Genomic DNA, 14,404 nt, shown 5'->3' on the forward strand with positions numbered 1-14,404 from the left:
TTTATTTTCTTGGGCTCCAAAATCACTGCAGATGGTGACTGCAGCCATGAAATTAAAAGACACTTACTCCTTGGAAGAAACGTTATGACCAACCTAGACAGCATATTAAAAAGCAGAGACATTACTTTGCTGACAAAGGTCCATCTAGTCAAAGCTATGGTTTTTCCTGTAGTCATGCATAGATGTGAGAGTTTGACTATAAAGAAAGCTGAGCGCCAAAGAACTGATGCTTTTGAACTGTGGTGCTGGATAAGATTCTTGAGAGTCCCTTGGACTTCAATGAGATGCAACCAGTCAATCCTAAAGGAAATCAACGCTGAGTATTCACTGGAAGGACTGATGCTGAAGCTGAAGCTCCAGTACTTCAGCTACTTCATGTGAAGAGCTAAGACATTAGAAAAGCCTCTGATGCTGGGAAAGATTGAAGGCAGGAGAAGGGGATGACAGAGGATGAGATGGTTGGATGGCATCACCGATTCAAGGGACATGAGTTTGAGTAAGCTCCGGGAGTTACTGATGGACAGGGAAGCCTAGCATGCTGCAGTCCACGGGGCTGCAAAGAGTCAGCTACGACTGACCGACTGAACAACAATGATGGGGCAAGAAACTGCACTGAATCCTCTCCAATCTGAAAGACACGAAGGAAGAGTCTCCGAGTCTGGAAAGAGGGCCCCCGCTCACCTGTCTGCCAGACTGTGACTGACCCCTCTTGCGGTACATCCTCAGTATGTGCTTTCACCTGTTAAGAAAATCTGTCCTACTTCTGTCTATCACTGTTGTGGAATAAATGCCTCGGCTGGGAAAGCTCACGGTGTGGCTGGGTGAGAGCTTTCAGGGGTCTGGCAGTGCCACAGGGCTTCGGGGTACCCTGGGGGTGTGGGGAGGGTGGGCGAGCCTGCGTAGCGCAGGCTGCGGCTCCACCTCTAAGCAGCCGCGTGGCCGGAAGAAACCGCCCCCGGTTTGAATCCCTCGGTCAAGGGAGGTGGGCCGGTCAGCCCCGAGCATCCTTGCTACCCCTGCCGTCCCACCACACAGAGGCCCGCAGACTTCTTGCGAAGGGACAAGTGGCTTCACGGCTCACATGGCGACCTGCTAGAGTGGGGTGGGCCCAGTTGAGCCGCCTGGCTCCTCCAACAGAGCTCTCCCGCCATCTGTGGCCACGCTCTTGGCAGCCTCACGGGACGGGGTCCTTTCTTTGAGCACACATACTAACCTGCACTCCCTTCTCAGCTGCACAGGAAGTGACGGACGCATCATCTCGGCCTTCTAGGAACTTTCCTGACCCCTCACTTTCCCTCAGATCTAGTGTGAAAGTCCCGTGGCTCTAAAAGGCTTTTGGTGAAAGATATTTCTTTTAAATGTGTGATTCTTTCCAAAGGAGCTCAGAGACTGTTTCCTCACAGGAGGCCCCCCCCCCCCCCCCCCCCGCTTCTCCTCCTCTTCCCTCCCCCTGGCCCTGGGCAGTGGCTTCTTTCCCAGACCCTGCAACTGGGCTCGGATCAACGGGGGAAAGGTTTTCCTCCTGAGCGCCCGAGAGTTACATATAATATTTCCTGAACTTGTGTGTTTCACGCAACATTTGTATGTTAATTCTTAAAATCTAGCCCTCTAAAATTCTTCATTGTTCCAGAGTGTAAGACTTAACTTCTCTCTCATCTTTTGCTATCCTTACATTTTAAAAGAAATGCCATTATCATAGTGTATTACTTAACCAACCATATATATAGGTACAGGTATGACATCTCAGGCAGTGCAGTGGTTAAGAACCCACCTGCCAATGCAGGAGATGCAGGAGACCTGGGTTCTACCCCTGGGTCAGGGAAGACCCCCTGGAGAAGGAAGGTGGCAACCCACTCCAGTATTCTTGCCTGGAGAATCCTGTGGACAGAGGAGCCTGGCGGGCTACATGGGGGTCACAAAGTCGGACATGACCAAGCACACATAGGAAAACAGACAGACAGAGAGATGGAAGTGATACCAAAAAGGCTCCTCAGTTCTGGCAAGTTTCTAGGACCTTCTGCTATCCGCTTTGCTGTCCTCTGAAACAGAAAACTGTGCTCATCCTCGATTGGGAGGTTATTACCAAAGATATTGTCTCTGGATATTTTTTCTCCTAGAGCAAAGACTTTTTTTTTTTTTTTTTTAATGCAACTTATGTTTGCAGCACTTACAACAATGGCAAATACAGCCATCTGCGTAATTTCTGAGGAGAAGCAGAAAACCTGGCGAGTCGCTAAGGCAGTCATGGGGAACTTCTTTCCCATGAATGCACAATAGCAATGACGACCACAGACATGGGAAAACATTTTAACACTTCATAAAATTCTTTTATTCTGACAGCAGGGACACGGGAGCCAAATTTCCCTTGGTGGAAATTAAAAAAAAAAAAAACAACTGAAAAGTTTGGCTCACAAGTTCCTAAGGAGGAAATGATTTCAGAGAAAGCCTTTTAGGCGGGAGAAATGTGGACAAGGATGCCAATCTGCCTGAAAGGGGGGGTCGAGGTTTAGAGGGAGATCAGACACCCCTCACATTTCACTCCAGCCCTCTGCATGCTACCTGGCACTTAATAGGGACCCAGTAAATATCGTGGATGGGTGTCATCACTCATTCAGACACGGGAGGCTTTTACGATTTCAGTCAAGAAAACAGATGAGGACGTGCCAGAGGAGATGCAAGGTGCAGCCTCTCTGATATGAATTTTGGCCGATCCACAGTCACACATGATCTCAGGGGGCAAACGTGGCTTAAAACTCACAGTGGCCCCTGGAGCTGTAACCCCGCAGCGGGGCAGGGTCGGGACAGGCGCGGGTGGGAGGGCACCATCCGATCCTCTGTTCTGTGATCAGCTCAGGAGCCACTGACATCCTGGCTGGGTCCTGGCAGGTGCTGGCTGTGTGCAGACATTCAGGGATGTTCAGGGGCCGAAGCTGTTGATACAATACATGCATGTGTGTGTGGTCAGTTGTGCCCAACTTTGTGACACCGTGGACTGTTGTCCACCAGCCTCTGCTGTCCACAGGGTTTCCCAGGCAAGAATACTGGAGTGGGTTGCCATTTCCTACTCCAGGGGATCTTCCTGACCCAGGGATCGAACCCTCCCCTCCCCCATCTACTGCACTGGCAGGAGGATTCTTTAGCACTGAGTCACCTGGGAAGCCCGTGGACAGGATAAGGACGGCCGGATTTTCAGAGGGGGAAGAGACAATCCTACGGGATTGTCTGGTCGAACACTTTCCTGACAGAGAAGATAAAACAAGACTCAAGGAGCTTCAAGATCTTTCCTAAAGTCACCTGCCTAACTTATGATCAACTTGGGACTAGGATCAGGATCCCCTCGTGCCTGGTCGGAAGTCTTTCCATTGCTTTTGAGATCTAAGACGAGGTTGATGCCATTTCCTATCATAAAGGTACAAAGCAAATTTGCATGTGGATCTAACCCTTCCAATCGGCAGGTTAAAGCAATAACAGTGCTATAATACTACTTCTACAAAATGCTCAACCAAGGTACACTCTGTGTACTTCACTTTTAAGGGGAAGGGTACGTTAGAGCAAAGTCAGATGAGATCATGGCTTACCTCAAAATCCAACATTTAGAATGAGTTTTAGGTTAACAGGTTCCATTGCAATTTCCAATCTTCAGTTTCGTCTACGATATCTGATCGACAACCAATATTTGTACTGAGGTGCTTGCAAGAATTATGTCTGAAAGTGGTACAGTGAGGTGGGAAAAGAGAACAGCAAATGGACTCTGTCTTTGGTTAGCCGAAAATCGTGCTAGAGGGAAAAACCAAACCCCCAAAACCTGATGCTTAGAAAATCATCAAATGCTCAAGTGGACAGTATTAACAAGCGCCACACAAGGGAGGAGAAAGGGTGGTGGTTATGTGTAGAAAAGACAGGAAAAGTTCATGGAGGAGGTGTGATAGGAGCTTCAGTTCTTATCGGACAAGAGACAGGGAGGAGGTCCAAGTGTGGAGGTAAGAAAGAGGGTTGCGATAGAAGCAAAGACCTCCTTTCCTAACCATGTTGTAGCATTTCTATTCGGTGTGATGCCAGCACACTTCTTTACCTCCACCTGCAAACTATAAATTCATACGTATAACATCCTCCTCCGATCATTTTCAGCTTTCATAAACACATATCACACAAAGAAAGTGAACTGTCTGAGAAGCCAAGAGTCTTGGTTTCTAAGCTATCCACAGATTGCTAAATGGTGGGGGCCCAAGAGGTCTGCTTTCAGAACCTCAGTTTCCTCCTCTCTAAAATGAGAAGGTTTGGGCCGACAAGTGTCTGAAGTCCCCTCCAGGTCTGACACTCAACAATTTCTACTTTTCTGTTCTGCTTGTTAATATTTATGGCACGTACTCTTTTTTTTTTTTTTAACTTTATTTTGTATTGGGGTAGAGCCAGTTACGGGCTTCCTGGGTAGCTCAGCTAGCCAAGAATCTGCCTGCAATGTAGGAGACCCCAGTTTGATTTCTGGGTCGGGAAGATCCCCTGGAGAGGGGATAGGCTACCCACTCCAGTATTCTAGGGCTTCTGTGGTGGCTCATATGGTAAAGATTCTACTTGCAATGAGGGAGACCTGGGTTCAATTTCTGGGTTGGGAAGATCCCCTGGAGGAGGGCATGGCAACCCACTCCAGTATTCTTGCCTAGAGAATCTCATGGATGGAGGAGCCTGGCGGGCTACAGTCCAAGGGGTCGCTAAGAGTCAGACACAACTGAGCAATTAACGACATTGTGCGAGTTTCAGGTGAAAGGCAGAGGGACTCAGCCATGTATACACATGTACCCATTCTCCCCGACACTCCCCTCCCACTCAGGCTGCCACATAACATGGAGCAGAGTTCTCCTGCATTACAGGCGGATTCTTCACCGCTGAGTCACCAGGGAAGCCCTCCGTGATGGCACATATTCTCAGTATCACTAAGCCCTTCTCCATCACCATCTGCTTCCTGTTTGCCTTTTCCCCACCTTCCTCCCTTCCCCGTCTCTTCTCTCACCAAGAAGTGTGCTGGGAAAGTCCCAGAGTGGCATGATCACGGAGTGTTTAAATTTTCATCAGATGTGTGTGTGTTGTAACAAGGCATGCACAATTGATCATCTTGGCATGCATATTAATAATTGAGGGCCGTAGAACATGCTTCCTCAACTTTATAAACAGTTTCTCTCTGAGCTTTGAAATGACAAGCTTTGCTCGTAACTGAAAAACTGAATGCAGGCAGGCCTACGGGGAGTTTCCTCTGAGGTATTAATGTTTAAAAAGCGAAGAAGATCAAAACCTGAAAGTCTCTCAGCTGGGAAACCAGGAGGAGTTTCTGCTCAATGGACAGGTTAAGAGATGACATAAAGATGAGAAAAGGATGATGTGAGAATAAAATGACATAAGGATGAGATGATTCACCTGTACTGAATTTTTTCCCCTTTCTTTATATCTAGTAAATGAGAATCTATCCAGCTGGCCTAGAAAGGAAGGGAAAGACCCAGGGGCCCCGCCAGGATAAAGGAGGCTCTCATCTAAACATTTCTGAAAACTGCACATTCGTGGTCAGAGGTGGAAAATAATCCAAAACAGGAGTGGATGCTGTACTCCCCAGACTCTTGGTTGGGTTTAGCTGCTGCCCTTTGACACTCTACACCAGGGCCCAGATGGAAACAATGCCCATTGGATTATAGTTAACGTAGCCCACCCTGGGGTGAAGCCCAGAGATAGGAATAAAGTTAGAACTTACATAAATGTTGGCGGAACTGAATACCAACAAAGCTAGAAGGTAACTGCTGACCTCTGAAGCAGACCTTGAAATAAGTCACAACTTTACATTATTATTCATGGCTCTTGATTTTTTTTCCCCCTTTGAGCAAATGCTATTTGTTCAAATATGAAAACAAGGACAAATGTGATCAGCAAAGCAAGGAGATACATACATTCAACCCAGCTTAATGGACTAACATTCCATGGAATCTCCCTTTCCCTGTTCAACAAAATCTATATAGGCAGAAACACTTTTACTGCACTTGGACCTTTGTAATATACCTGAATTTTCCTGGAAGTTGTTAGGTGGACATCGCCTTCAATGCCAGGCCAGCCCCACTTACTGTAATAAGTTAGTTCAACAACAGACCTGCTCCCAAACTGTCTATGAACAACTCCTTGAGACTTGGCTTTCTAATGGAAAGGCTCCCATGGAACGCTAGGACAATTGTGGGCATCTTTTAAGCAGGAGGAAGACAGTGCCAAATAACCAGCAGATTTCCAGCCACTTTGCAGAGTGAAAGCCGAGATGTCATTCCTGAATCTTAGTGCTTTACGATCTTAATCTAATCCTAAAGGAGAAAGCCAAATGTGATTCTTGAGGTGTCTGCCAGGAATATTAAAGCCAATAAATGGGGGGTTTGACTGGTTCTCCTTTTGGAAAATTTGACAAGTATGAAGACTGCTGTGGACCTCAGCAGCTATTACTTTAGAGGCAGCTCTATGGATACCAAACTCAGCCTGAAGCCAGCTGGGAAAGCAGAAAATGTGGTGGAGACAGACAAACATTAATGCCACCAGACCTGAAACGAGATCTGTTTCAAAATTCAAAAGAGGAAATGTACACATACCTACCACGTGACCCAGGTTACCGCTAACATTTTCATGACGAATTTCATGTTAGAATTTGGATCCCTTTTGCATCTGGGGAATTGTCATCTTTGTAAAAGCACACAGAAATGAATGGAAAATTCTGGTTGTTCAGTGAGCTGTGCAATGCTCCTGTCCTATCTCAGCGGTTTAACTCCAGCTGAGGCTCACATTGAAAGGATCTGCCATCTTCAAGTCACCCTCAAGGGTCCTGGCTATCGAGGATTCACTCGAAGGCCTCTCGGGCCTTCCGGCTGGGGTGTGTAACCCTTGGACAGCCCTGGGGGCCGTCAAGTTCACCTGGGCTTTTCACAGTCTCTGTTGGCTGCTGCCAATACTTCCAGGATCAAGTTATAGGGTTAAGGAGGAACGTCTCAAATAGTAACAGGGAGATGGGCAATGCACAGGCTGTCAGACAGTGACAAGTGGGAGATATCAATGTGAACTTTGGTGTTTATTTTGCTATCTCAACTCTCCTTATATCCTCTGGCCTGCGACCAAGTCTGGTAAAATATAGCAATCTTCAACAAAAGCATAGCTGGTGAGCTCTTTACTCAATTTGTTTGATTACACATGCAAGGTGAAAACTCCACAGATAGGACTAACACTGATGAAAAACTCTTCTAGGAGGTTCCTGGAAATGTCTTAGCTCAGTTTCAGGCTTACTTCCTGTCTTTCTTCCTTCCAATGTATTCATTCATTCACTCACTCACTCACCCATGGAGTATTTCTTGCATATTTCCATGTCCCAGGCACCTGATATAGATTGGTGACTAAGAGACACATGTCTTTTCCTTTGTGACGCTTGACACAACCAATTTATGAAATTACACCCATTTGGATGGGCTTCCCAGGTGGCGCTAGTGGTAAAGAACCCAACTACCAACACAGGAGACATAAGAGATGCAGGTTCCATTGCTGGGGCGGGACGATCCCCCTGGAGGAGGGCATGGCAACCCACTCCAGTATTCTTGCCTGGTGAACCCCATGGACAGAGGAGCCTGGTGGGCTACAGTCCAAGGGGTTTCAAAGAGTAAGACGTGACTGAAGCAACTTAGCATGCACCCATTTGGATAAGTGTTCTGAGGGACTGATGAAATATGAATGGTGAGCCTGCCAGGAGAATGGAGATCAGGAAGGCCTCTCTGATAGGCTGGCCTTACAGCCAGGACCAAAAGGATGAGAAGGATTCTAGCTCGCAAACTGCAGGGACGAAAACATCAGACAGAGGGAATGGGACAGAGGCGCAGAGATGAGAGGTAGCTTTGATGGGCTCAGCAGGAAAAAGGCCAATGGAGATGACGCCTTGTGAATCGAGGGAAAGCTGATGCAGAAGAGGCAAGCGCGGTGAGCTTGAGGCTTGGGAAGACGAATGTTATTTTAAGTGCAATGGGAATCTACTCAAGGGATTTCGGGGGAGAAGATATGCTCTGAATTATGTCAGATGATGTGTGAAAAGCAGATTGAGCTGGAGTAAGGTGGAAAGGGAGGAATCACACATGGCAGAAACTGCAAAATGTCTGCCTGCAGCCATTCTCCCCTCCTTCCCTACTTGAACTCCAGTTTTATTCTGGAGGGCAACGGGTCCAGTCAAAAGAGTATATTTCCCATTTTCCTTGTATAAGTAGCTTGGCATGGCTACATGTAACAATTCTGCACAACAAGACATAAATGGAAGCCTGTTGGGGACTTTTTGGCAAATTTTGCTTTTCTGCTTTAAAGGTACAACCCTTTCCTCTTTCTTTCCTCCTCTCCTTTTTCTTCTGTGATTCCAGCTTGTAAAAAAAGAAGTGATGGCAGGAGCAACAGCAGCCCTCTTAGACAACTATCTAAGAAAGCTAATAATGCCACAGAAACCTCAGGCCTGGCAGTCTTCAACTACCTAACCGGTGCCAACAAATCTGGGTTTCATTGTATGCAAAATGAAAACTCTCCATTTGTTAAGATCAAGTTTGGTGGGGGCGTTTCTATTACGCCCAGGTGGACACCATCATCTTTCAGGCAGCCTGCACTTGAATGGCTATAGTGAAAAAGAAGAAAAGCAGGCCAATTTGAATGTTGAAACAATGGGATTTCCCACAGTCTTCAACTACCGAACCAGTGCCAACAAATCTGGATTTCACTGTATGTAAAATGAAAACTCTCCATTTGTTAAGATTAAGTTTGGTGGGGGCGTTTCTATTATGCCCAGGTGGACACCATCATCTTTCAGGCAGCCTGCACTTGAACGGCTATAGTGAAAATGAAGAAAAGCGGGCCAATTTGAATGTTGAAACAATGGGATTTCCCAGTAGCCTAGATGGGCTTTGGTGGTGGGGGATGGTGTGTGTGAAAAGTACTTAACAGGATCTGAGTCTGAGGATTAGTAAAATGGGAAGGAAAAACCGAAAGAGGGGCAGGTTTGAAGATTAAAAGCAAGAACTGAACTTTTGCTATTGTACAGGTGAGGTGCCTAAGCGGTGTCTATGATAGTAATCTCCATTCCTATGATTTCCATGAGACGGGATCTTCCTCCAAAATCCCTGGCCTTGCTCTTGGCCCTTCATTCTCTCCTTTTCAGGGAGGGAGAAAGTAAACCTGCTTGCCTGGACAGAATACAGTGCACCCTTGACTAACATGGGTTTGAGCTGTGTGGGTCCACTCACATACTGTGCTACAATACTGCATCATCCGTGCTTGGATACAGAACCCCAGACAGGGAGGGCCGGCTGTAAAGTTACACTCGGATTTTTCATCACACAGAGGCTCTGCACCCCGAACCCCTGTACATCACGCAAGGGTCACCTGTACTCATTCCCGTCAGCTTCTCCACATGTGATGTGGCACATACGGATAGAAGCTCCGCGGGAAGAAGCCTGTGGTCCTCGGCGCTGCCTGTGGCTGGAAGCTCAACCCCCGGGTCAGCATCAGGAAGCCCACTATGGCTGCAGATCTCAATGCCATGATCCGGTTCAGCCTTGATCAGGAGTAACAAGCTGGTGTTGGTATCCCCATGTGCTGGACCTCTCTCTCTCAGTGGTCTCACACCTCTGCCTGCTTCTACCTGTGTAAGGTTGGACATGTCCTGTTCGCTCAGCCACATGATCGGGTGCCTGTTTTCAACAGGGGCTTCTTGCAAAAGATACTGCCAGAAAAAACCAAAGCCCTCCCCTATTCTAACGCCTTCTTATATTCCTTGTGAGAGTCAAGGATTGAATCTTCCCTGCCCGGTGGGACTATAAACTGCATAGGAATGAGGATTTATTTAAAACTGATGCTAGTAAGCAAAGGGTAATCGGTGATCATTCTACTGTTCAGGCAACTGGCTTCTTGCCACAACTTCGCAGAGGTTGGATTATTACAATTGGCGTGGTGTTTCCCGCTCTCTGCTACCAATCCACCCTACCCCTCCTCCACTTACTAAATCCATCCTCTGTTTCTCTCCTTTACAGGGTGGTCTGAGTGTTACTGTATTTATCCTAGCTCTAGTAACCCAAACTTCAGAACTGCTGGGCATACACAGTTGGGTAAAAGGTCATTGCTCACCATCAGGGAATCTAGGGAAGGTGGTCTGACGGTGACCTCTATGAGATATACCAGTTCTATTGTTCCTATAAAGACAGGTGTCCTAGGTTGGTGTCACGTTGGATATCTGTTCACTTATCAAAGGTTATGTTTGGGAGTTATCTGATGCTACAGCAAAAATGGTCTTTTGAAAACACAGTCAAATAAAACACATTTATAGCGAGGCTTCTGGTTTTTCCTCCCCTTCTCTCGTTCCATCCTATCGGGCACATTATTGTTGGAGCTTATGATGATGAAAGAGGTGATGGGTATTTTGGCATAGTGTATCATTGAAAATAATACTTATCCTTGGAATTAGTATGTAAATTGCACATGTCGCCGTCCTGTGTGGGACCTTGCACCTGGTGTGGAATGGAGCATGGCACTGTCACAGTGCCATTCAGTGGCTTTTACCAGGCGAGGGCACATCAGCAGCTGTGATGCCTGCCACCGCAGACGCAGAGAGCGCCCATAAAAAAAAAAAAAATCCGTCCTTTTTTTGAATAGAGCCCTGGGTAATTACTCTAATGATTGTTCTATGAGAAAGCCCTGTTTACACCCTTTCATCAATTTAGGATCTAGACAGGAACAATCACCGGCGTTAAGTGGTGAAGGCAATTTTCTTTTTCAATGAAGAAAGGACCAAAAAAAATAATACCACAGAAAGATCTCTGCTCCTGAGTCACCCATGTTCACAGCCAAGGCTCACCTCACATAAAAAGGATGCTGAGAAGGAGTCTGTCTGACCTTCCTCCTAAACAGAGCCCAAGGATAACGAGGGACAGTGTGTTCTGGGGCTGCTTCTACTGCCAGCGCGGGGAGGCCGTGGGGTCTGTGTGCCCAGCCCACGGGGGAGGGTGGCTGCCCTGCAGGGGTAGTGTGGACTGCAGAGGGTCCAGCAGGCATGGGAGCATCTGTCCACCCCGCCCTGGGGCCAGGACTGGGTGTTCTGCGGAAAAGCTACAGAAGCGTTGCTCACCTTGAGAAGTAAGCTCTCAGGGCGGGGTCCGTGTTCCTCCAAGATGCCACAGAACATGAAACTGGTTATGAGGTTTGGCTATTCGGTATGGAGTAAGATGGGAAACTATGGGACTACTTACCCCCAAATGAAAAAAAAAATGAGTACACAAGAAAAGGCAACATCACGACAAAGAGAGATGGCCCCCAAAAGTCTTACTTACATTGAGTGAGGATCCCGGTTAAGGCGTTTTTGAAATTCTCCTTGGCCTCCTCCATCTCCTGTTCGTGGGTGGCTTTCTCGTTCATCAGCCGGCGCACGTGGCTGTTGGCCGACTGCACCATGGAATAGAAGTGGTTTGCGGACCGCCGGTTCACCTCCCCTCGCTCAATCCAGGACAGCAGCACTGTGATGGCCTCTGAAAACTTGCTATCGTCTGCAAATGGAAAACCGCCAAGTTCAAATCATGCCAAGGCAAGGTCTTGGTTTTCATTTCGGTTCCTCTCCAAAGGCATAGCATGGTCCATCCTGTGTATACGTGTGTGTGTGTGTGTGTTAGTTTCTCAGTTGTGTCCGACTCTTTGAGACCCCATGGACTGTAGCCCACCAGGCTCCTCTGTCCATGGAATTCTCCAGGCCAGAATACTGGAGAATTTCCCTTCTCCAGGGGATCTTCCCAACCCAGGGATCTAAACTAGGTCTCCCGCATGGCAGGCAGATTCTTCACCATCTGAGCCACTAGTGGTCACAACCTGACCTTGTGAGCTTTCCTGCAACTAATGGCTCCATCATCACCTAGCTTCTCTTTCCTCATCTAACTGCACAGCACTGCAAAGCCACCCAAGAAACAAAGAGTGGTTTACTCTCCCACTACCAACTTGGTGAGCTCAGTTTTAGAAGATCTCTTCTGGGGATCCTTTGAAATACGACACAACTGCATTCTTCCACCAAACCCAGATTTCTCTTTCTCAAGACTGGCTTAAAAAACTGTTACCTGTTTGGCCTCCAGTTCATTTCCTTATTCTTTTATTGGTAACGGCATACAGCAATATCAGTTTTCTGACTTAGAATCTGCTGAGTTATGGTCAGGATGTGGAGAGATGGGTGAAATTACTTTTAAAAGTAGTCATGATGTAACATATTGTTCCCAAGGTAGTAGTAGCAATAGGTCAATTCTTGTTCTGCTGCAGTTCAAAACCAATTTCACTTAGGTTTACTATAACATATTTGATTATGGTGAAAACTAGACTATTTCCATGCTTTCAACAAAAGAGAACCTGTTCCTGGGGGGTGCGGGGGTCAGTGTGTGTGTTGGGGAAGGCTGCTAGAAATCCATCTGAACTTGATTTAGGAGTATGGGGGTGGAGCAGGGGACAGGAGGTTCCACCTGTAAGTAAGTGAGAAAGTTCATTTCAAAAGAAAGCAAATAGACTTGCCTGTTTGCAAACAGTTACTGGAGCAGATCTCTGCTATACGGCTTAGAGGTGGGAAAAAAGCAAGTTTGGAGGTGATTAATTGGAACCGGAAGGTGTATGTCAGTTATTACAACATAAATAAATCCGACTGCTGAAAGCACTGGGCTTGTTTTCTAAACTTGGGGAGTCTTTCATTTTTGTATTTTTCTACCCTCTAAAAACATAATTTATGAAAAATATCCTAGAAATGAACACATTATAAATTAATTATACTTCAATTAAGAATTATTGTAAAAATAAAGAAAACAAAACTATCCTACATTTTCCAAGTAAACTGAGTCGAGTCTGGGTTCTAAAAATGAGGAGGAAAATCAGACTAAAAGATTCAGATCCTTAGTCATTTATCTGACAAATACAGAGCAGTTACTGTGCTCCTCCCACTAGAGGAACCCCAGAAACACCCTGATACACTGTGTGTGTGTGTGTATTACTGTCTATATATTATATATTGGTCATATATACATACACACACATCCATATTCACACACACACATACATACATATATCTATGCACACACACTCCAAATGAACCGATAGAGGGTGATTCATATTTAGTACAGGAATCTTATTTTGCTACCCAGATGTTTTCTAGTCAACCACTGTTAGTATTTCACACCCCATACGAAGCCTGCATTTGCAGAGTGCTTTCTGAGTTTGGCAGAGCGCTACAGAAATACCCTTGATCCCTTTTCTCTCAGGCATCCCCTCCCAGACCGGGGCACGATTTCACAGCTGTGGCTGCTGCCTGCCCAGGAAGTACGAACTGTACGCAGGTAGGCCAGCCTGACCCGGGCCCCTGGAGCGGGTTCTGCCTTCTCTAGGCTGGAAATGGCACTGCTGATGGGCCACCATCTCCAGTCCTCTCCTGCCCAGGTGGTGCCTGTCTAGGCTTGGGGATCACAGCTTTATTCCTGAGCAAACCTGCCCCTGGGGCCCTCATGCTCTGATCCGAGGAGATAACTGGCCTGGGGAAGGCCCACGGGGCAGCCTGCACAGGAAGGACTCAGGTTTCCTTGCCAATTTCAATCTGCCGCTGAGCGAGCGTGTGCCTGTGGTCACTGTCATAGCTGGCCCACACAGTTTTGTTCACTCTGAGATTTCAGTCTGAGTTCAACCCTCAGTGAACTCCAGCTGCACGAGTTTCTTATCTCATTTCATGGACTGGAGTGGGCTTGTACAGGACAGAGTCCATCACACAACTTAACAACGTGTTCAGCCCGAGGAGAGGCCCATAATTCAGCATGATGCTTGTGGGAGCCTCACCGCGACACTTACGGTCAGAATAAATTCCGCCTCCCTCCACTCTCTGCCTCTCTCCCTGCCTATGTATGTGAGGAGAATAGGCCTCCTAAAAGACAGCAGAAATCTACTTAATGCTTGTAAGAAATCCTTCCCCCCCTTCTTAAAAGATAACAACGGAAAAGGGAACTCTTGGCTTCATGGACCATTTTCCCCCTTTGCTGTGACTTTTTCATCTCTGTGTAACACAAAGAAAAATCCTAAATGTTTTTGTTATGGGGCTTCCAAGAGAGAGACACAGAGAGAGAAAGAGCACGCACAAACAATGGGGTCCCATCTTCCTTTCACCCGTGAATGGGCACAAGTTTTCTTCTCTTGCTGTGGTTACACAGATCATAAATACCTTAACTTATTGTCAGGAAGAACACACTTAAATTTTAAAAACAGATGTTTGCTCAACTGATCTAAAAGCCAAATTTTATTGTTCTTCACTCTTAGACCTAAAGCATAAGTTCACCAGCAGATTATAGTTAATACATAGTTTTCAGAAAGAGAGATAGCA

At 46.7% G+C, this 14,404-nt stretch overlaps 1 protein-coding gene across 8 annotated transcripts in view; it reads right to left on the reverse strand.

The window, feature by feature from the left end:
* Nucleotides 1–14,404, reverse strand: part of ENOX1 (ecto-NOX disulfide-thiol exchanger 1) — a 344,181-nt gene that overhangs the window by 157,950 nt on the left and 171,827 nt on the right. For all 8 annotated transcript variants that reach the window (XM_081551076.1, XM_081551082.1, XM_081551081.1 and 5 more), the window contains one exon: nt 11,352–11,564. In XM_081551076.1, coding sequence (XP_081407202.1) covers nt 11,352–11,564 — 213 coding nt within the window. The remainder of the gene's footprint in view (nt 1–11,351; nt 11,565–14,404) is intronic.

This window comes from Giraffa tippelskirchi, chromosome 12 (genome assembly GCF_054371585.1).
Source record: "Giraffa tippelskirchi isolate mGirTip1 chromosome 12, T2T-mGirTip1v1.2.pri, whole genome shotgun sequence".
Taxonomy (NCBI): Eukaryota; Metazoa; Chordata; class Mammalia; order Artiodactyla; family Giraffidae; genus Giraffa; species Giraffa tippelskirchi.